The sequence below is a fragment of the Solanum dulcamara genome, chromosome 11 (genome assembly GCF_947179165.1).
Source record: "Solanum dulcamara chromosome 11, daSolDulc1.2, whole genome shotgun sequence".
Lineage (NCBI taxonomy): Eukaryota > Viridiplantae > Streptophyta > Magnoliopsida > Solanales > Solanaceae > Solanum > Solanum dulcamara.
Genome location: NC_077247.1, coordinates 11062635 through 11084344, shown reverse-complemented (window position 1 = coordinate 11084344; position 21710 = coordinate 11062635). Strand labels below are relative to the sequence as shown.

The following is a 21710-nucleotide window of genomic DNA, read 5'->3' as shown; positions in this document are numbered from 1 at the left end:
TAGGTTGATCCTTAGACTTGATTGACGTGTTTAGATCCTTAAAATGCTTTTGGGTGATATGGAACTTAGTTTTATGCGCATTTGAGTCTTTGAAATGTTTGGATTCCTTTAGGTTTATTTTCCCGTGTTTTATCCTTTTATTATTGTTTGGTTGGGCCTAAGGCTGTGGATTTGGACTGATTAGAGTTCCAGGTTAGTACTACTGCTCTGTGACGGGTGTTTACCCGATTGTTGTGTGGTGTGACTTGGTTTCTTTGAGATTGGATGACAGTGTTTTGGTGTGTATTTATGTGCATGACTTCGGTAAGCAACATGTCATAATTGGAAATGAGAGAAATGATTGTTGAGTCGATTAAAAGGATTTTATCATTATTTCTACCCATTTGGACTCCGAGGGAGCGAGTACTTGTTTTTAACTTGAAGGAATTTTCTTTTGAATGGATTATACCACATTTTTGGAGTTTGTGTCTTAGAAAGAGATTTTTTCTTATTCCTATTTGTTTCACGTTCGAGGCCTAAGTTCAGGTAAATCGTTGAATTTATAAGATTGTGGAGAAAAAGAAACTACTTTTCTGATAAGCTTGAGAAAATTTTGACTTGCCTACTTGGGGGTTATACAAAGCGCCATCGTGGCCCACATTTTGGATCGTGAAACTTATTTACTTCCATCATCACAATATCACAACTAGAGACTATATCTAGAGATCTATACAACGACTTTACCTCATTTTATCACAAACAATTACCTACTCCCAAAAAAGAGGAACTCTGCAAGAGTGGATTTTTCGTGGAAGAATCTAAAATCTATAACTAAGATAATAACGGAAGTAGGACATGACCTTTGGCCAAATTTAAACACTGAAGAGAATCGAAAGAGTACCATACAATGATTCTTTTATTTCTATAAAATAAAATATAGCTTCAAATCTAGTTTAATTATATTGTATGACAAGCTATTGAACCACATGGCGGACAAGGTAGTTGTAAGGGTAGGGTAACGAAGGATTTATTTGTTTCAGCTTTGACATGAGCATCTAAAAGAGCATTTTATAGTCATACAAATGCCACAGCTTCCTTGTTGGAGAGTCCATTTGTCTGTGTTCCTGAAGGGAGTTCACTCCCTAGCTGCAGCTTTGCTAATCCTTCACCAGTTGCCTGACCTGATTCCAGATCCTTCTGAGGGTAAAATCTTCCACTCCCGTGGACAAGACCCTTTATTGTTTTTGTGAGGTCTTTATCATCAAGCAAGGACTCCATCGTCACATGTACACCTAAGTGCAAAGAAGAGTAAGAACAAGACGGGGAAAAAAACAGTTCTACTATCATCAGCATGCAACAAAATTGCCCTATGACTCAAGTGTAAACAAAATGTTCAGAGCCAGTGAAGTTAAACCACTGGAACAAAATGCTAACACATAGCAAATGAAGTTTTCTTGCACTTCCATCCACATTGATGTCTTTAATAAGTGCACTCCCAATATACTCCATAAACAAGTAAATTTATATCTGAATCGAGATTTTGCTCTATAGTCCAACTTACAGACAAATCCACATTGGTCATCCTTCTGTAATCATTTATGCAATAGCTTGTTTCAAGTAACACCAGAAACCACAAGAAAGAGCGAAGCATTTTCCACGCAAAACAAATAGTCCTACCTCAAGGAAATTGCAAGAGAACATGTTCCTCATAAGTCCATTGCAGCTATTTACAAATATGCTATCAGCGAAAAGCAGCCAAAAATCGCAAAACTTCTAGCCCATTGAACAGAAGAAGCGCCTTGAAAGCCAAGGAGAATATACTTGTTACCAAAAGTATGTTGTATTCCGGTCTATATTGGGTGAAGGTTTGCCAGTTCTGCAGACACACTTTTAGCATCTTAAAAAGCACTTTACCCTATGTTACTCTAACTCGGGCACAGCTACTCGATACAGGTGCGGATCTAAAAATCGGATTCTGCATCACATAAATTTCATTCGTAGGTATGGATCCAAGTAAGGATATGGGTATTAGGCTACAACTAATATATATCTAAAAATAATTGATATGACAATTACTTATTTAAGATTGTTGAAAAATAACTTATATTTTGATTAACAAGGTGATCTAAATTCATTATCGTTAATTAAGTTAAATGAGAAATGACTTAGAGAGAACTAAAAAGCCACAGGTTTCTTCTTTCTTCATCTCTCATTCTCTCTCATTCAACTAAATTTTGGCATATCATTCACTTCAAACATTTGTATAGGTGTTAAGATACAACATATAAATGTGTATTACAATTTATATAAGTTTATATATAAAATCAAATTCTTTATAAATACTTAATATTTTATTCATAGAGACAAGTATTGAAAACACTCCTACACTTGGCGCGAATTATTAGTTTTATCCCCAAACTATTGACAGCCTTAAAAAAAACTCTTTACTTGGTTAACTAAACTTAAATACACCCCTGATCTTGCAACATGGTTGAAATACACCCCTAAATGCTCTATTAAGAGCCCCATGCTCCTACAAGAGTTTGAGACCATTTGCTATGTAATGTGATATATCGGAGATGTATCTAAGTTTACTTAGTCAAGTAGAGGGGTATTTTTAAGCATGTCAATAGTTCGGGGACGAAACTAATAATTTGCATCAAGTTCAGGAGTGTTTTCAATACTTCTCTCTTTATTCATAAGTTATCTTGTATATGGCTTTGTAGTACTTTATGTGAATATGAGTATGACAAACCCAAAATCAAACCAAATACCCAATCAAAGTACCCAAATTAGGTTCACCAAATCCAATGTAGATCCCACACCCACACCCATGTCGGATCGACATGGGTTCGGCAAGGAATTTGAAGAGTCTGATGAAAGCTTTTACCAATCACTTACATTCTCAAAAAAGAATTTAAAGTGTTGTATTCCAAGCAATAATGGTGTTTCACGTAATACAATTGAAAACTCAACTAGGTTCTTGTTCTAGTTGCTTATATATCAATTTGTCCTAAATCTTGACATCCAGTTGGGTTTATCAAATCATCAAAGATTGGCAGACTATCCAGTTCTTCTCTTGTATAACTAGAAGAATCAACTCAAGCAATCACACAACAACTTTGTGCATGAATAGATAAGAAATGAAACCAAATAAGACTCGGCCTTCATAAAACAGGGAATGACTTTAGAACATTTAACTTCTCTCAAATTCTCAACAAAATCCCTCAAGGAGGATTTTGATTTTTTATTCTTTTTTTAACTTAAATTACTCTACGTGCGTGTTTTTTTTATTTTTTTTATTTTTTTCCACGTCAGTTGTAGGAGGTAAATAAATTCACTTTTTAAGTAGTAAAGGTGTGTAATACGTCGTCATGATAGTTTAAGCGTGTAACTAACTTTTCAGAACATTTTCAAGGGGGAATCTATGTCTTTTCCCCAATTTATTGAATCTAAAACAAATTTTTAGGGCTTTCCAGATTATTATTTTTACTCACCATGAAAAGAACGTAAATGCAACTAAATGATAAATTAAAGTTTCATAAGCTCAAGGAAAGATCAAGTAAAAATGTGATAGTGTTGATATAAAGGTTTTCTTATGCTAATAGTGATCTCTCCAACATAGAGATAGTTATATATATCATAACGTGATGGTCAAACCAGCTATGTTGTATGGGGTTGTAGAGTTGGTGGTCAAGAATTCGCATGTCCAAAAGATGTAAGTAGCAAGAATGAATATGTTGAAATGAATGTGTAAGCATACTCGGAGAGATAGGATTAAGATTGAAGATATACGGGACAAGATGAGAGTGGCTTTCGTGGTGGATAAGATAAGGGAGGCAAGGGTAAGATGGTTCGGTCATGTGAAGAGATTATGCATAGATGTCCCACTGAAGAGGTGTGAGAGGTTGACTATAGTGGATTACGAGGAGGGTAGAAGTAGGAAAAATAAGTATTGGAGAAAGATGATTAGACGGGACATGGCACACCTATAGCTTACAGGGGACATGACCCTAGATAGTAAGATTTGGAGGTCGATAATTTGGATAGAAGGATAATAGATAGTTGAGTGTTTCCTAGTTCAGTATGAGTATTGTTTTATTACTCGCTTATTATCTTATTCTTCGATTTTATTGTCTCCTTGACTTAGTTATCATATTATTTGGTGTTGTTACTATTCTTCACAATTGTTTCAATATGGATTCTTCACTATTGTACTTGTTTTATATACTTAATTTTTATGATGCTTTACTCAATATCAAGGGTCTATCATAAACGACCTCTCTACTTTCTCAAGTCAGGGGTAAGGTTGCATACACACCACCCTCTCAGACCCCACTTGTGGAATTACACTGGGTATAGTGTTGTTGTTAATGATGTGAAACCTAGTTTGAGATGTACTTCTATTCGTTTTTGCATGTATTCAGTTAAACCTCTTTTTTTGGATTTAAAAAAAAAGAAACAAAAAATTGTTTGGTTAATTAGAGCAATGTGATCCAAGATATCAACACATTATTTCACATGAATCCACGATCCTATTTAACCTATAAACAAGTTTTAATAAATAGCTAACAATTTTTTGGGATGAAGTGAATTGTCCTTAAAAGCATCCAATGGAAACAAAGGTTACACAAAAAGAGGATTCATCAGCCTAGAATACACACAAACTTAGGCCTCATTGTTTGCATTTAATGGAGGTTTGAATTTGAATGGTCTGGGTGGGTGTTTGGATTGGCTTATTTTAAGTAGCTTTTGGATTTTAAGCTCTTTTTTAGTTTTGGATGTGTTTGGAAAACACAAAAAATGCTTTTCAGCACGCACTTTTTTAAGGCTGAAAAAGTACAAACAAAGCCAAAACTCACCCAACTTATGGCTTTTGGCTTTTGGCTTTTAGCTTATAAGCCACTTAAGAAAAGTCAATTCAAACACCCCCTTAATCATTATGATCTTGAACAAAGTCTTAATATCATTAAGAGATATTTTTGTATGAACAATTTTCACCACCACCCTATCCACAATTACAACCCACCATCACTAACCACATCTGTCATCATAACCAACGCCATTACCTTCATAAACCATCAGCCACCACCACCAACTAGCTCTGTTATTACAACCACCACCGTTGTCAACCACTACTGTCAACTGCCACTATAAGCCACTACCATTACTATGAAAAAGAAAAGGCATGGATACATAACATATTCTCCATTACGACGATAAGCTGGAATCACCATAAGAAAAGTGGAGGCTTTCTCATTGAAGACAGTATTTGCAAGGATTTAGTCCAGGTGCACAGACAATACATGTCCTAATTGTGCTAGGCAAACTAAATTTGAACAAGTAGATACTATAACTATTAAGGTGGATGGATTTAATAGAAAGCTTAACGTTCTCTTCTCACTTGAACATTTCTAAGAACATAAACAAGTTAAAATTGATCCAGCATTATGGACAAAGGTCTAGAAATGTAAAGGAAGTGGAGGAACTTTTCTCAGGAACATGTTACACACCCCAGCACTTTTTTCTGTGTATTTGAATTTAACTACCTGATAAAACTTTAGTTTTGATCGAAGCACAGATATACAAGAAAAGTTTACTCTTATGTTTCTTTTTATTTTTGAGGTAGGCGGGGAATGGGAGATAGAGAGACAACAAAGAGGACAAAGGCACATACGATATCGCCAGTAATGCTTTGGGTTTGTTGGATCATTGATAGTCTCTTCCACTGCAGGCCGTGTCGTGTAATCTTCTTTGAGTGCTAGCAAATCCTGTATATTATTTAGCAATGATGTCAGTGCCGTGGAAGAAAATACTGAATGTTGATATGAGCATTGAGACATTAATCTCGCTGGGCAGCTCACTTGCATTATAAAATCAATTGCAAATTGTAGCATAATGTCAAGATCACATGCTTCACAATAAACGAAATAATGACAAACAACCACCTAATTCTTTTATTATGACTGCTTCAGAGTAGAGTAAAAAAGATGCTCATTAGTGGCATATTTAGTCACAAAGGCGGTTTAGTAGGCCTGACTGAACAATAGTGCTAAAATATTTCCATGTGTCCTTGAATAAGTACAAAGTCCTATTTTTCAAACACTAGTAGACAAAACATAATTAATCAACATGTGAGAAATATTGGAGAAGAATATTATTGAATTGTATATCTACATTGTTACATTGAGACCCTATTTATTAGACTCCTTTCCCAATTATAATCTTTTTCCAAGTAGGATTCTATATATTATTCCTATTTATATTCCTATTCCTATGCGCATTCGAAGTAGTATTGTATATACTATTTTTGTTCATATTCCTATACCAACACTCCCCCTCAAGCTGGTGCATATAAGTCATATGTACCTAACTTGTTACAGATGTAATTAATACAAGAACCGGTGAGGATCTTGGTGAAGATATTTGCAAGTCGATCACTCGACTATACAAAATTGACGGTCAATCTCAACATGCTTTGTCTTCTTATGAAATAGTGGATTTGATGCAGAATATGATAAAATACATAATGATCAACTCCACTATGAGTCATGCGAAACTCCTGAATCACTTTGCTGAACTTTCATAATAGACATACAAGGCTACTAAACTTCCCCTGAGCAACAAAACTAGGTGGTTGCTCCATATAGACCTCTTCACAGTGCAGCAATTGCCGAAAAGTGCTCAAAATCTGGTATAAAATATGTGGATCGTCTTGGAATCAATAGACAAGTCGATATTAAACAAAAAAGAACCGAAAAACTGACCGGAACATGCTCAGGCATCGGAGTATTAGATTTGATGGATGAAAGTGGTCACAATCTAAGAAATAAAATTATATGGGTAGGTTCGGAATGATGGCACGACACTACTAAGAAAGAGAATTATATGGGTAGGGTCGGAAAGATGGAACGACCCTACTGGAAAATAGAAATTATATGGTTGGGGTCACATTGACAGCGCGAACCTACTAAAAAAGAGAAATTATATGGGTAGGGTCAGAATGATGGCATGCTCCTATATAAATTAAAAAAAACTAGTCATTGGAAAGATGGCACTCAAATCGAATATGAGAAAGTAGTCACCGGAAAGATGACACATTGCTACACAAATCAGATATGAAGAAGTAGTCACTAGAAAGATGATACGTTGCTACACAAATAAGATATGAGAAAGTTGACACCGAAAAGATGCACGGTGCTACGCAAATTAGATATAAGAAAGTAGTCACCAGAAAGATGACACGATGCTATACAACTCAGAAATGAGAAAGTAATCTGAAAAAATGCACGGTACTGCACAAATTATGTATGACAAAGTAGTCACTGGAAAGATGCCTGGTCCTACGCAAATTAGATATGAGAAAATAAACAAAGGAAAGATACACAGTGACCAGACTTTTTCTAACATAATCATTGGCCAGACGGCGGCATATATAGGTAATAGCCGCCCGCTGGCAGCTGAAGCTCTTTGATTCTCTACCAAGATCGTAGAGGCTCTAATACCATGTGAGAAATATTGGAGATGAATATTATAGAATTGTGTCTCTACATTATTATATTGAGACCCTATTTATACACTACATTATACTCATTTTTCAACTAGGACACTACATTATAATCCTTTTTCAAGTAGGATTCTATATATTATTCCTATTCCTATTCAAAGTAGGATCGTATATACTATTCTTGTTCTTGTTCCTGTTCCTATTCCTATTCTAACACAACCATTTCCATAGAGCTACAAAATCCATATATTTCCTTATTGTTTGAAAACATCTGTTCCGAGATACAAAATCGTAATCTCTTTGATAGAGCTTAAAATTCATACAATGTCAATATGATGAATAATCAAAAGAATTTGTTTTGGAATTCTTTTTCTTTTGGGAGAAGCGGGAGGGCATAAGTAATTATTAATATCTTTGGATAGCAGTCCTATTCAAATTGAATCCGATTGTTTGAGATTGGCTAAAAGCTCCCCAAGAAAAGGAATTCTGACTTTTTTCTTGTACTTTGGACAAAAAGCATTATCCTTTAGAAGCCTAGCGAGCTAATGCCTTTAGAAGGACTTAAGAGATTATAGGAAGGACATAGAACCCACTAATCACCATGGTCAGTGGCTCAGCACTATGAAGCTTCGAGGCACATATGGAGCGAATCAATTTAGCAAAGACTACTACCAAAGAATTAAGTACACGCTACAAAAGGAACAGGATCTTTATGTAAATTAAGTACCTGGAGCGGAAAGATTGACCACATTGATGGAGCTTCAACATGCTGTCGCAAGAAAAAGTGCACAATTTCAGGAGTGCATTGATCAGGTGGTAACTCATCAGATCCCATCACTGCTTGAAAAAAGTGGTGCCTTCTCTCGTCATCTTCCTCCCACCAAGCACGTAGAGTAGAACAGTCATGGCATGATGGAGCACAAACCTAAGTTTAAAGTAATGAACTTTATTTGGCCAGTCTTTGAGCAACAAGGACTAATATGCATTGAAACCAGATAATTACTTGACGACAAATAACACTCGTAAAGATCATTTAAAAGATATACGAAGGAAAAGGAAGGCATATTCAAAGGCGTCTTGACAATTATTGTCCAATATATCCTGAAGAGTAAGCATTAAAAGTAGCACAACAGTTAGTTCATGCACTTTTTTTTCGTGTTAAGCAAAACTAGAGTTTGCATTCTAGCTTCCACTTTCCAATGACTTTTAGCAGATTTCCGGTACGTCAGTATGTTTTCACTTAAAAGGTAAAATCATAGAGAACAGGAGTAACAATGAAACATTATGTCACGCCTCCAGATGCTTTTTCTTACTGCCAGAGGGAGCACTTGAACAAATGTTACAGTAAATCGATGTATGATCGATCATATGAAAAAAATGCTCAGCATTCAAGTTGAGAACTTAAGAATGGTTCCGACACGGTTTGATAAAACTCGTCTATTAGGTCAAGTATGTTTTACATTTCACGGGAAAAGGTTTGTACAGTAGATTATATAGAAGTTGCTCTAACTAAGACCATCTTCCATTTCAAAAAAGTTGGGATGTAGTAGCACAAATCTCAGAGAATTTTACCGTCATGTAGTTGTATTGAGAAGGAATACCAAACTCTAGATCAGGTTCACTTGGCATGCGTTGAATGCGTAGGCCTACTAAGCCCAATTCTTGCATCACCTGCATCAAAGTGGTCATAACTCAAATCAAACATTGAGATGCAAGAAGTGATGTAACATAACGATTCGCAAGGATTGTTGGTTCTGAGTAGCATACAGGATGAACACAGGAGGGAATTAGGCCTAGGTCTTCCCCACAAGCGAGCATATCTGATGAGTTCAAAAGAACAGGCAGAGTCCTAAAGGCGTTGTCACGCCAAAGATCTTCTTGTCGATGGAAGTAGTAATCATAGTATAATCTTTTTAGGACATTTTGACTGCACCAGTAAACAGATCACAAGAAACCAGAAATATTATCATAACTTCCCAGTATTCTTCACATGCAGAGGAAATGTGTAGACATCTAAAAGGATGAAAGATAAGCACTGGTGTTTACTTTTAAAATGTTACTGCAGTTTATCAAATCCGACATTGGATAGTGTGAACTAGAAAAACGAGTGAGGTACCTGTGCTGATCCAAATTCATAAAGCTTGTTGTGTCTTCAACATTGAAGCGAGGGTAAAATTTTCTCGGATCTTCTGGATCTTTAATAAGTGCTACATTCTGTGATAAAGATGGGAGCATCAATATAACAGTCAAGTGTAGAATAATAAGCATCAGTGCAGAAAAAGCATAATTTTATTTTATTTTTTAAATTAAAAAGCATAACTTTTTAAGTGGGAGAAGAATAGAAAAAATTAGACTTCTGGACATCAAAGCAATGTACCTGCAGAAGATCAAAGAGTTTCCGTCGTAGCTTCTCTTCACTCTCTACAAACATGGATAACTTCAGCACAGATGCAATTTTCTTCTCTGTATTGCATTCGTCCTTGAACTATATTTGAAAAAAGTAGAATATATTCAATTGGAAATAAGCACATAGAAACCTTGATGAAAGAACACTTCAGCCCCATAGCTGAGCGCCACTAGACTATGGCATTAAGATATATGTAAATGATGCAACAAAGAGAACTGCAGAAATAAGCCCTTAGCAAAAGAAAATATTTTTTGTTGCTTTCGACAAGGTAGCTGGATTCTATTTATTTGTTTTGAAGCTAGAACTGAGATGATTGTGCAAAAGTTGAAAGCAATCATGTATCAAAAAATCAAGAGGAAAAAAAAATGCAGCAGCTCTATCATTAACCAGGTGACGGACAGATACCTCACAAGAAATTTTAAACCAACTCCTACTTAATACCCTATAGGTTCCCATATCTTTTTTCTGAACTTGATATCTTTGGTTTCTATTAAAAACAAACAAAAGAAGGAAATTTATCTTTTCCCAATTTTTTCTCCAATTTCTTCGGAATAGGGGACCAAATCACTTTGTTATCTGAAATCCTGAACTCAGTATATAAGTAATGTGATTAGTTTTAAATCCACTAATTTTAATTACTAAGTTCAATTAGGGTTCGTAGTCTATCTTTCGAAATTCATGAACTTCCGTTCTTAAATTTATTCTATCTTTATTTTCTTGTCTTTAATTTCAATATTTACATTTCCGCATATTTTCTAGTTTCTTCTTTTTATTCCTGAAACAAACTCAATTCTTATCATCTACCACCACCACTTTTGACTTATCATTGTTGTCCCCTCACTTTATCCGATTCAGACGATTCACACCCGACACAAGACTATCTGCCTAATGCGGACTTGTCTACAGAGAGTTCTCCCATTGCCACTACTAAAGGTATTAAATCTACTCATAACCCTAATCCTATCTATATTTGTCTTAATTATCATCATTTGTCACCGACTCATTATGCATTTGTATCATCACTATCATTTGTTTCTATTCCAAAGACTATAATTGAAGCTCTTTCTCATCTAGATTGGTGCAAAAGCTATGATTATCGAGATGCCTACCTCAGCCTCATAGATACATGGGAACTTGTTCTTTTATCTCCGGATAACTTTGCAATTGGTTGTTGTTGGCCCTGATGGACAAATTGATCACCTAAAGCATTGACCAGCTGCCAACGACTATACACAAATTTTTGGTCTTAAGTATGGTGATACCTTCTCTCCTGTGACTAAAAATACTTCCGCCCATCTCTTTTATTCTATGGTTGTTGTTCACCATTGGCATATCTACCAGTTGGATATTAAAAATGTTTTTCATTGGAATGTCAAAGTTGAGGTATATATGGAGCAACCACCACGATTTGTTGCTCAGGGGGAGACTAGTAACATGCATGTGCAGACTACAACAATCACTTTATGGACTAATATAGTCTCTTCGAGTATGGTTTGACAAATTTAGCATGGTTATTCAACAATTTGGAATGGTTCGGGTGAAACTGATCATTCTGTGTTTTACTCCTCCAAGTTTGTGCATGTATTTACGTACGTTGAGGACATAGCCATCACAGGTAAAGATGGAAGGGAATTACCAAGTTGAAGCATACTCTCTTCAACACTTTTAAACTAAGAATCTTGGTCGATTGAGGCGAAGTTGCTCAGACTCGGGTGCGGGTATCTGATACATGTGTGGATCTAGAGGCATGGAGCCTTCATGATCTAAATTTTAAGATTCGGAGATACCGATCCAGGTATAGGATATGAGTGCAGGGATTCAGCTAGAAATAATTCAAATATCTACAAATAGAGCTATAAAACCTAAATTATGAGATATTATGTAGAAAACTTGAGGAGAAAATATATTTAAGACAAGAATTCTAGAAGGAGATAAACGGAAAAGGAGTGCATCGAAATTTCTATATACAGGGTATTCCATTTTCTTCAATTTCACCTTAGATTTTGTTTTAATTATAGAAGTCACTGAAATCTTTCCAGAATTTCTCCATCGATTTTGGTCAAAGTACCCAAAATCAATTGACAGATCGGTATGGATCCCACACCCAAATCCATGTCGTGTTAACACAGGTACAGCAGCAAAAGTGAAGAGTCTAAGCAACTTACGATTGAGGTACCTCTTAGACATTGAAATTGCTCAATCCAAATCAGGATTGCATTTCAGAGAGGAAGTATGCTCTTCATATTCTCAGGGAGATAGGGATGATAGATTGTATGCCTATTGATACTCTGATAGGTCTAAATGTTAAGGTTTTACCAGGTCAGGGGGAGCCTCTTAATGAAAGATATAGGAGGTTGGTAGGAAAATTATATTTGTCTCACTATGACTTGACCTGACATTGCCTTCCCGATTAGTGTTGGAAGTCAGTGCTTGGACTTCCCTTCTGAGTCACTGGAATGCAATTATTCGTACTATTCGATACAAAATTGGATCTACGGAAAGGACTATTTTACGAAGATAGAGGACATGAGCATATTGTTGGATATACATATGCAGATTAGGCAGGGACAAGCTCTGACAGACAATCTACCTCTATATATTGTGTTTTTAGTTGGGAAAAAAATTGGTGTCTTGGTAAGTAAGAAACAACATGTGATTTCTTGATCGAGTGCAGAAGCAGAATATTGATTGTGGCAGTGGCTACATATGAATTCATATGGATCAAGGACCTACAGAAGAAATTAAAACTTAGAGAGATTAAATAAATGGAACTTGGGTGTGGCAATAGGATTGCACTTCACATTGCATCAAATTCAATGTTTCACGTGATGACAAAACATAGAGTTTGATTATTATTTTGTCAGAGAGAAGGTACTCTTAGGAGACATCGTCACAAAGTTTGTGCGGTCAAATGATCAGCTTGCAAATATATGCACCAAGTTCTTAGCCAATCTTAGGACAAGTCATATATGTAGCAAGCTTGATACATATGATTTGTAGTGTACACCAACTAGATGGGAAGTGTTAAAATAGTTGTGAATATTCTAGAATGTGTGTAGATATAGTAGGTCGCATGATTTACTCCTGCTGTAATTATGTAGTGATTTTCCTTCCTTTTCAGAACATGTAAATATAGTTATTTAAACTTCAATGGCTAGAGGGAATAATCAAGCTGAGTACTATCTTATTTCTCTTCCTCTTCGCAAATCATTTAAGCCATATACCCCTATAAAATAACATGAAAATTTTTGCCCTACAGAATTAAGCTTGCAGGTGCCATTTTGTGTACCATGTTCATTATTTCTCCTTCCCACATTCCTTTATCCCAATGTACAATAATTCCTCTTCTTGTGCCACTTGCCTCGTAACACATAATCAACCCACCTGCTGTCCCAAATTTTCTTTGGTAGATTATCAACATTTCCAACCAATTTTGTCTCCTCAAGACAATAATACCGTCTGGCAGAAATGCAAGGTAAGACTGCGTACAATAGACCCTTGTGGTCGGGCCCTTCCTCAAACCCCGTGCATAGCGGGAGCTTTAGTGCACCGGGCTGCCCTTTAAGACAATAATACCGTCTACCATTTGTCAATCAAAACTAAAAATTCTTCTTCTTTCTATTTTTAAGACCCCTACATTCCAAGAAATTTTTCACTTCATTTAGAACTGGATGCAACTCTTTTTCCGCTACTTCTTGCACTCCCTTCCTTGAACTTGACATCAAATCTCAAAATTTTCAACTTCCTTGGAACTTTTCTGTTTAGGAATGGAACACACAAGAAGGGTATCTTCATCCTTAACTGGTCTTCTATTATCAATTTTCATGAATAGAGAAAGAGCTTCCCTTTCACATCCCTGAAAGCCAACCCAAAACTCTTTACTAAACTTCACATTCCTATGAACCTATAAAGGCACCTCCAATTCCGCTTTCAGAATTAGTCTTCACTGGTATCGTTTCTTCTACAATCAAAGAATCTGCACTTGTTGAGTAGTACTAACTAATTTTCTTCCTCTGATTGAAGTTTTGTGCCATCCACCCCTTCTTCCTGAATTAGAGATATATCATCTTCTTCAATACCTTGCATGGACTGATATTCTTGACACATTGTCATTCTGATTCTGCGTTTCACCTTATGGACATTCACATCATACAGGCAACCTGAAGGTCAAACCCTCGCTTTCTAATTCACGACCGAAGACATCCTTTCTGTTGGACCTTTAACCTTGATTCTAGCCCATCTCAGGTGGTTTTTTTAGCTCAGTCTCCTCCATCTCAACCCGTCCACCACATTTATCACCATTTCCCCACATGATCTGACGACCATATATGAAGCAGAAGCCCAATAACCCTAATCTATAGCCAATCAAAATTCTTCTTCACCATAAAACAACCCAATGTCAGAGTCCACCACGACTATAATTGCTTGCTTCCATTACATTTACCCATCATGATATGTTCTGCTGTCTATTAAACAGGGAACAAGAATAGAAACTGAAAACCAGTTCGTTCGTACACATTGAATCCAGCTGCATTGTTCCACTTGTTATTTACCCACTACAGAAGAACAAGTAGGATGGTTATCAACCACTCCTCTGAATCTTCCGACTATGCATCTATTCAAAAGCTCATTTCCAGAGGCAGAGAACTCAGATTCACTCCCATTCGACTTTCTGAAGGTTATTCCACCATGGGATGATTCCTTTGTTACCATCTGTTTCTAGCTATAGCCTGTTCATATTATTTACCTTTTTGTTAGGCAATAACTATTGTAATGGGCTTCCTTCTATGAATGATTGTTCCAATTTACAAGCAAGAACCCCACTCCACACACATATAGCACATTCGATGAGATTTCGGGATTAATATGACTGACCTTCTTTCTACTTGGACAGCTACCACACTCGTAAATCTTCTATAATTGTTATACTTCTGAGAACATAAGTAATTAGAAAAATGGTACCCCAATTTCTATAGTTGTTTCCTCGATTCTGAGGCTAGATAAAATAAATTACATATTCATATAAAAATTTCCTTGCTGATTGTCAACTTACTCAATAAACTGTTCCTCCTTTCAACCCTTTCATACCATATATCTGACCTTGAGTATTCTTCTGTGACATCAAAAGACTTATCACCAGCAATGAAATAAATTATATTCTCCATACCAAAAAACGTAAATCAAGATTTTAAACCATCACTGGAGGATGATTGATCAAAAATACGGTTTCTTTACTGGAAATGAACGCCAGAACATGGACACAAATAATCTGAAAAATGTTTTACTAACACCATCCCAATTTATGTGGTACTTTTCACTTCCCGAGAGCCAATTGCACTAATCTTTGAAGCTAAATTGGATAAGATCAACTCAATATTCTTAAATTAAAATTTAGATATTCAAACATTATAAAAGAGGTACTATAAGTAGTTGTTCTTCTCATGTCAATGTGATGAAAAATATATTTTAAAATGTTGGTCAAAGTTTACATATTTTGAATCTCGAAAAGCTAAGTGACACGTAAATTGTAATAGAGGGAGTAGTAATTTAACAAGAAAAAGAAAAAACCCAATTAATTTAGTAAACCAAAACAATTACAAGAAATTAGAATAGCAATTTAAAAATAATAAGGCAAAGATTCATGAAATAACTAATAAAGTTAATCCCAAAGTTAAGACTATTAATTCTGGTATAAGAAAAAAATATACAACAACAAGCCCAGTATAGTCCCACCATGTGGGGTTTGGGGAGGGTAGAGTGTACGCAGACCTAACCCCCACCTTGAAAGGTAGGGCGGCTATTTCCGAAAGACCCTCGGCTTAAGAGAGAAGAACAAGAGAGGAGAAACAAGGAAAACAAGACATAGGTCAGTAGAGCCAAGCATATCGAAAACAATATAAAAATATGAGAAATGAGAGCGAGAAAGTCAGGGTAGGAAAGACCGGAAAGAAAGGAGCATTAACTACTATAGATAAATAGGATACCCAAAGTAAACCGGACCAACAAATATAAGCAGTAATCAAATGCAGAAATCAAATGTTAATAAAAAAATGAGCAAAACTACGATTACTATGGAGAAAAGATAAGCCACCTAGCCCACTATCTTAGTCTGCGTCCTCCACGGCCTCCTATCTAAGGTCATGTCCTGGGTGAGCTGCAACTGTGCCATATCATGTCTAATCACCTCTTCCCAATACTTCTTCGGCCTCCCTTTGCCCCTCCTGAAACCATCCATAGCCAACCTCTCGCACCTCCGCACTGGAGCATCTGTGTCTCTCCTCTTCACATGCCCAAACCATCTCAATCTCGCTTCCCGCATTTTGTCCTCCACCGATGTCACTCCCACCTTGTCTCGAATATCTTCATTCCTAATTCTATCCATCCTAGTGTGCCCACACATCCACCGCAGCATTCGCATTTCTGCGACTTTCATCTTCTGAACATAAAGTTTCTTGATTGGCCAACACTCCGCCCCGTACAATAGAGTCGGTCTAACCACCACTTTGTAGAACTTGCCTTTGAGTTTTAATGGCACTTTCTTGTCACACAGCACTCCGGAGGCGAGCCTCCATTTCATCCACCCTGCACCAATACGGTGTGCAACATCGTCGTCGATATCCCCATCTTCCTATATAATAGACCCAAGATACTTGAAGCTTCTTTTCTTTTGAATGGCCTGGGTACCAAGCCTCACTTCCCCATCAGCCTCACGTGGCAGGCCACTGAACCTGCACTTCAAGTATTCTGTCTTGGTCCTACTCAATTTAAATCCTTTCGACTCCAACGTCTGTCTCCAGCCCTCCAGCTTGTCGTTAACTCCGTTGCGAGTCTCGTCAATCAGGACTATGTCATCCGCGAACAACATACACCAAGGCACCTCACCTTGTATTTGTCTTGTCAATTGATCCATCACCAGGGCGAATAGAAACGGGCTAAGAGCCGATCCCTGGTATAACCCCATCGTGACAGGAAAGTGCTCCAAGTCCCCTCCTACCGTCCTTACCCTGGTCTTAGCTCCATCGTACATGTCTTTAATCGCTCTAATGTACGCCACAGGTATACATTTCGCCTCCAAGCATCTCCATAGGACCTCTCTTAGCACTTTGTCATAGGCCTTTTCTAGGTCAATGAATATCATGTGTAAGTCCCTCTTTCGCTCCCTATACTGCTCCACCAATCTCCTTACAATATAAATGGCTTCTGTAGTCGAGCGCCCTGGCATGAATCCAAACTAGTTCTGTGAAATAGACACACTTCTCCTCACCCTCATTTCCATCACCCTTTCCCACACTTTCATAATGTGACTTAGCAGCTTGATACCTCTATAGTTGTTGCAACTTTGAATGTCTCCCTTGTTCTTGTATACGGGAATGATTGTACTCCACCTCCATTCTTCTGGCATCTTTGATGTCTTGAAAATGACATTAAACAACGTAGTCAGCCACTCCAATCCTACCCTACCTGTATTCTTCCAAAATTCCCCCGGGATCTCGTCAGGTCCGGTCGCTTTTCCCCTGCACATCCTACGAACAACTCCCTTAACCTCCTCAACCTTTATTCTCCTACAATACCCAAAGTCGCGACGCCTATCCAAGTGCTCCAAGTCTCCCAACACAAATTCTTTGTCCCTTCCTTCGTTCAAGAGTTCATGAAAGTATGACTGTCATCTCTGTCTAATGCGGGATTCCTGTACCAGTACTTGGCCATCCTCGTCCTTGATGTACTTCACTTGATCCAAGTCACGTGCCTTCCTCTCTCTCGCCTTGGCAAGCTTAAATAGCTTCTTATCCCCGCCTCTGTCCTCTAGTTCTGCATAAAGGCGTTCAAAGGCTACCGTTTTAGCCGTCGAAACTGCCATCTTCGCCTCCTTATTCGCCATCTTATACTTTTCCCTGTTTGTTCGCTTCTCTTGGTCATCCTTGCTATCTACCAACTTTACATATGCCTGCTTCTTTGCTTCTACCTTTCCCTGGACTTCTCTATTCCACCACCAATCCCCTCGGTGCCCACCATGGCGGCCTCGTGAGACCCCCAGCACCTCTCTAGTTGTTTCCCTAATGCAGCTGGCCGTCCTATCCCAAATACTGCTCGCATCCCCCCTACTATCCCACGCCCCCATAGCCATCAGTTTCTCCCCCATCTATAGGGCACTAGACGGAGTCAAACGACCCCACCTAATCCTCGGTCGGTCAACCACGACCCTCTTCTTCTTCTTCCTTCTTATGTCCAAGTCCATGACCAATAGCTTATGTTGGGTCGTAAGATTCTCACTTGGTATGACCTTGCAGTCCTTACAGAGGCTTATAAAAGCACATAAGTTGACGAGTACGAGCGTAGGAGATAGATGTTCTACATACTAGATTTTACATTCAATTGTGTCAACTATGACATTATTATATAAGTTTGGCTATTCACATAAGTTTAAAAACTGCAAACCACATATTGCTATACCTTTTCGGTGTCTCTTGATCCTAAACCCATGTTATACCTTTTCGGTGTCTCTTCATCCTAAACCCATCCTCTTATTTTGTATGTTAGCTACTAAACAGGTACTTATCACAGAGAACGAATAAGGAATTTGGGGGCAAAAAGGTGCCTGAACAACAAGAGAAATTGCAAACCTCACCTCTTTTTGCAGTTTTTGCAACTGAAAGGTTGAAATTGCATAAACTCATGATTTCCAGAAATTTGATATAGCAGTTTGAATAAACAACCATTAATTTTTCCATCAATCTTTCGATGGAAATCCACCAAACATCTGACACCATAAGTCAATTATACTTTTACAGTGAATCTGGCATCATCCAGCAAAGATATTGACACCTTAAACTAGCTACGGCATGCAAATAGTGCATCATTACATAAGGGGAACTTGAAGAACTTTTTTAGCTTACCAAGCATGGTGAGCACATCAATCTTCTACTCATAGCATATTGATACTACTATCATCATTACCTGCACTTTACAGGGCTTGGAAGATAACAGCTCCCTTCTAGAGGACAAGCTTAGGATTTTAGGTTGCACTAGTAACTTTCTTTACCTGCACACCTACCTTCCCTCCTCCCTACACCACCAAAGGACCGAGAGAGAGAGAGAGAGAGAGAGAGAGAGAGAGAGAGAGAAGAAACAGAAGAGCAACCACATAAAGGATTGACATGTTCCATTTGGCCAACCATTTCAGGATTTCAAATGTTTCTTTTGAACTACTTGGAAGTAGTTTGAAACAAATTCCAAACAGAATTAAAATAAAGCAACAGATAAAGGAATATCAGCAATACGCATCTCAAAAAGAACATTCACCTCGTAAAAGCCCTTTTGATATTCATTCAGAAAAGTAGAGGCAATTATTGTCCAAGAAGCTCCGAATTTTTCCTGTAAATTAAGCAGGGAAAGGTCAAAATCAAACATATCAAACAAATATTACAAAGACCAAAAGAATGCAGGATTCTATAATGTTAGAATAAGAATAGCAGGGGCGGATCTAGGGATTTGGGTGCGAGTTCCCAGGATCCAGTAACTTTTGGGCAAACCCATTATTTATATTGAGAAATCTATTAAATGTAGTGAAAATTACAACACAATACCTTGGGCCATCTAGTTTACTATAGGTCTACATAAAATATACATACATATACATATAATATCCATATCTATACATACCTATACATATAGTATACCTCCTAGGATTCCCAAAATTATTAATAGAAAGTTGACTGTGCGGAATAGAAGAATTACAAATGGCCTTACAAAAAGGATTTAATGTGTAAACAGAAAACTGAACATTGTTATCACAAGAATTGCATATACACAACATATACAGACCATATACAACCGAATGTATATGAAGTGTATACTTTGGCCTGTTTGCTAAACAAGATGGCCGAATGGTATATATTATTAATTACCCCTTAAATATATAAGAACTATGTATTGGGAACTCAATAACAAAGTCGACTCTTGGTCCAGCGGCAGAAATGAAACCCATTCAAAATTTGCTGCTCTCCTTGATGAGGGTTCAATTCCCCTCAGACACTTATAATAAAGTTCTTTTTTAATTTGTCATCGTAGGTTACCCTAAAACTTCAAACCCATTTAAATTTTGTTGTCCTCCTGATTAATGCTAACAATGGTAAATGGGATTCTGATAATTCCCTTGATATGACATGGTTTTTGAATATTATACATTCCTGAATTACTGCTGAACAAATAAGGAATTCAACTAAGCACACGCACTCTCACAAGGGTAATGATGCACAAACCTTTGAATTCGAAATAAAATTCATACCACTAACCAACGTGAGTTAACAATCACGGATTATTATTCCGAGTTAAGTTGATTATGACATGAGATTGACTATTATCAAGATCTCTAAGTGAAGTGTACCAATGATGCACTTTTCTTTCAATAATTGGTTGAAAAGAAAACAGTCTATGATTTTCTTGCCTGTTTGAACCTAGAGTATGATTAAATCAAGGTCCAAGTTCTTGGCAAATATCTTCCTTCTATTAAGGATGTGATAATAGGAATAGAAATATAATTTGCATATAGTATTCTACTTGGAGAAGGATTATCATGTAGTGTCTATAAATAAGGCTTAGTTTAAAAAAAATACACAATTCAATAATATTTTTCTCCTTTATTTCTCATAGGGTATCAGAGCTACAATGAGGAATCTCCGGGAAAGATAAGTCAATCACTAGCCTTCTTTCCGGTGACTGTCAGATTTAACCGGTTGACTCCATCTCTGATGGTAGTTTGTGAGAATTAACATCACCACAGTGTCCAGCAGTTCCTGCCGGCCAAATCCCATAGAAAATCTCCAATGAGGCTGTTGTCCGACATTGGACTTTTTATGAGTTGAACACTAAGAATGTTTTTCTCCCTAGTGACCTTGAGGAGGAAGTTAATATGGAGTAACCACTTAGTTTTGTTGCTCAGGGGGAGTCTAGCCTAGTGTGTTGATTGCATAGTTACTTTATGCTTTGAAACAGTCTTCTCCAGTCTGGTTTGAAAAGTTCAACGTAGTAATTCAGGAACTTAGCATGACTCGTCGTGACGTTGATCACTCTCTGTTTTATCAACATTCTGCTCCAAATTTGTGTATTTATTTGGTGGTTAATGTTGACGAAATCATTATTACCGGCAATGATCAAGATGGTATCAGAGCTACCTTGAGAAATCTCCTAGACAGGTCTATCACGGCACCTTCTTTCCAATGACTTTCATATTTAACAGGTGTCATTTCCCTCTCCACCAGTAGTTTGAGAGAATAAACATCACTACACTGTCCAATTGTTCCCGACAACCAAACCCAATAGAAAATCTCCAATAAAAACTCACCAATGCACCCTGACGCGCCCATCAGAGATCTGACACCGACAGCGCATCTAACACACACACTAGCATGTGAGGTAGCATCCGATCACTTTTTCAGATACCTTTGTTTTCTTTCGAGGTCGTGCAATGCAAAGTTCCAACTAGATTCCTACAATTCTCTCCAGATTCTGATCGCCGAATAAGGGTCCGACTTCTTGGACGCTGTTTCTGGCAATATCGAGGTTGTTTCCTGCCATTTTTTTCAAAGAAATATTTCACTGTCACGGTTGCGCATAGATTTCGAGCTAACCCATACCATTTACTTCAAGATCCAATCACTTTTTATTTTTCGATGAGATCTGAATTTTCAAGATAATCAGATCTTTGTTTCTTGCTGCTTTCAAGTCAAATTTCACAAGATGTCTTTCGAGTGTAATATTTTTGACTCTAGAAACACGAGAATTGGATGTTTTAAGTCCTATGATAAATTCAAAATCCTT

The 21710-nt window shown here is 37.2% G+C and overlaps 1 protein-coding gene across 3 annotated transcripts in view; it reads right to left on the bottom strand.

Moving 5' to 3' along the window:
- Positions 1-877: 877 nt before the first annotated feature.
- The window catches only part of LOC129875017 (4-alpha-glucanotransferase DPE2), a 35183-nt gene continuing 14350 nt past the window's right edge, over positions 878-21710 (bottom strand). For all 3 annotated transcript variants that reach the window (XM_055950447.1, XM_055950449.1, XM_055950448.1), the window contains exons 16-23: positions 19194-19265; positions 9864-9971; positions 9603-9700; positions 9254-9413; positions 9059-9157; positions 8214-8411; positions 5657-5750; positions 878-1271 (exon numbers count right to left, since the gene is read on the bottom strand). In XM_055950447.1, coding sequence (XP_055806422.1) covers positions 1054-1271; positions 5657-5750; positions 8214-8411; positions 9059-9157; positions 9254-9413; positions 9603-9700; positions 9864-9971; positions 19194-19265 — 1047 coding nt within the window. In that variant the 3' untranslated portion in view covers positions 878-1053. The remainder of the gene's footprint in view (positions 1272-5656; positions 5751-8213; positions 8412-9058; positions 9158-9253; positions 9414-9602; positions 9701-9863; positions 9972-19193; positions 19266-21710) is intronic.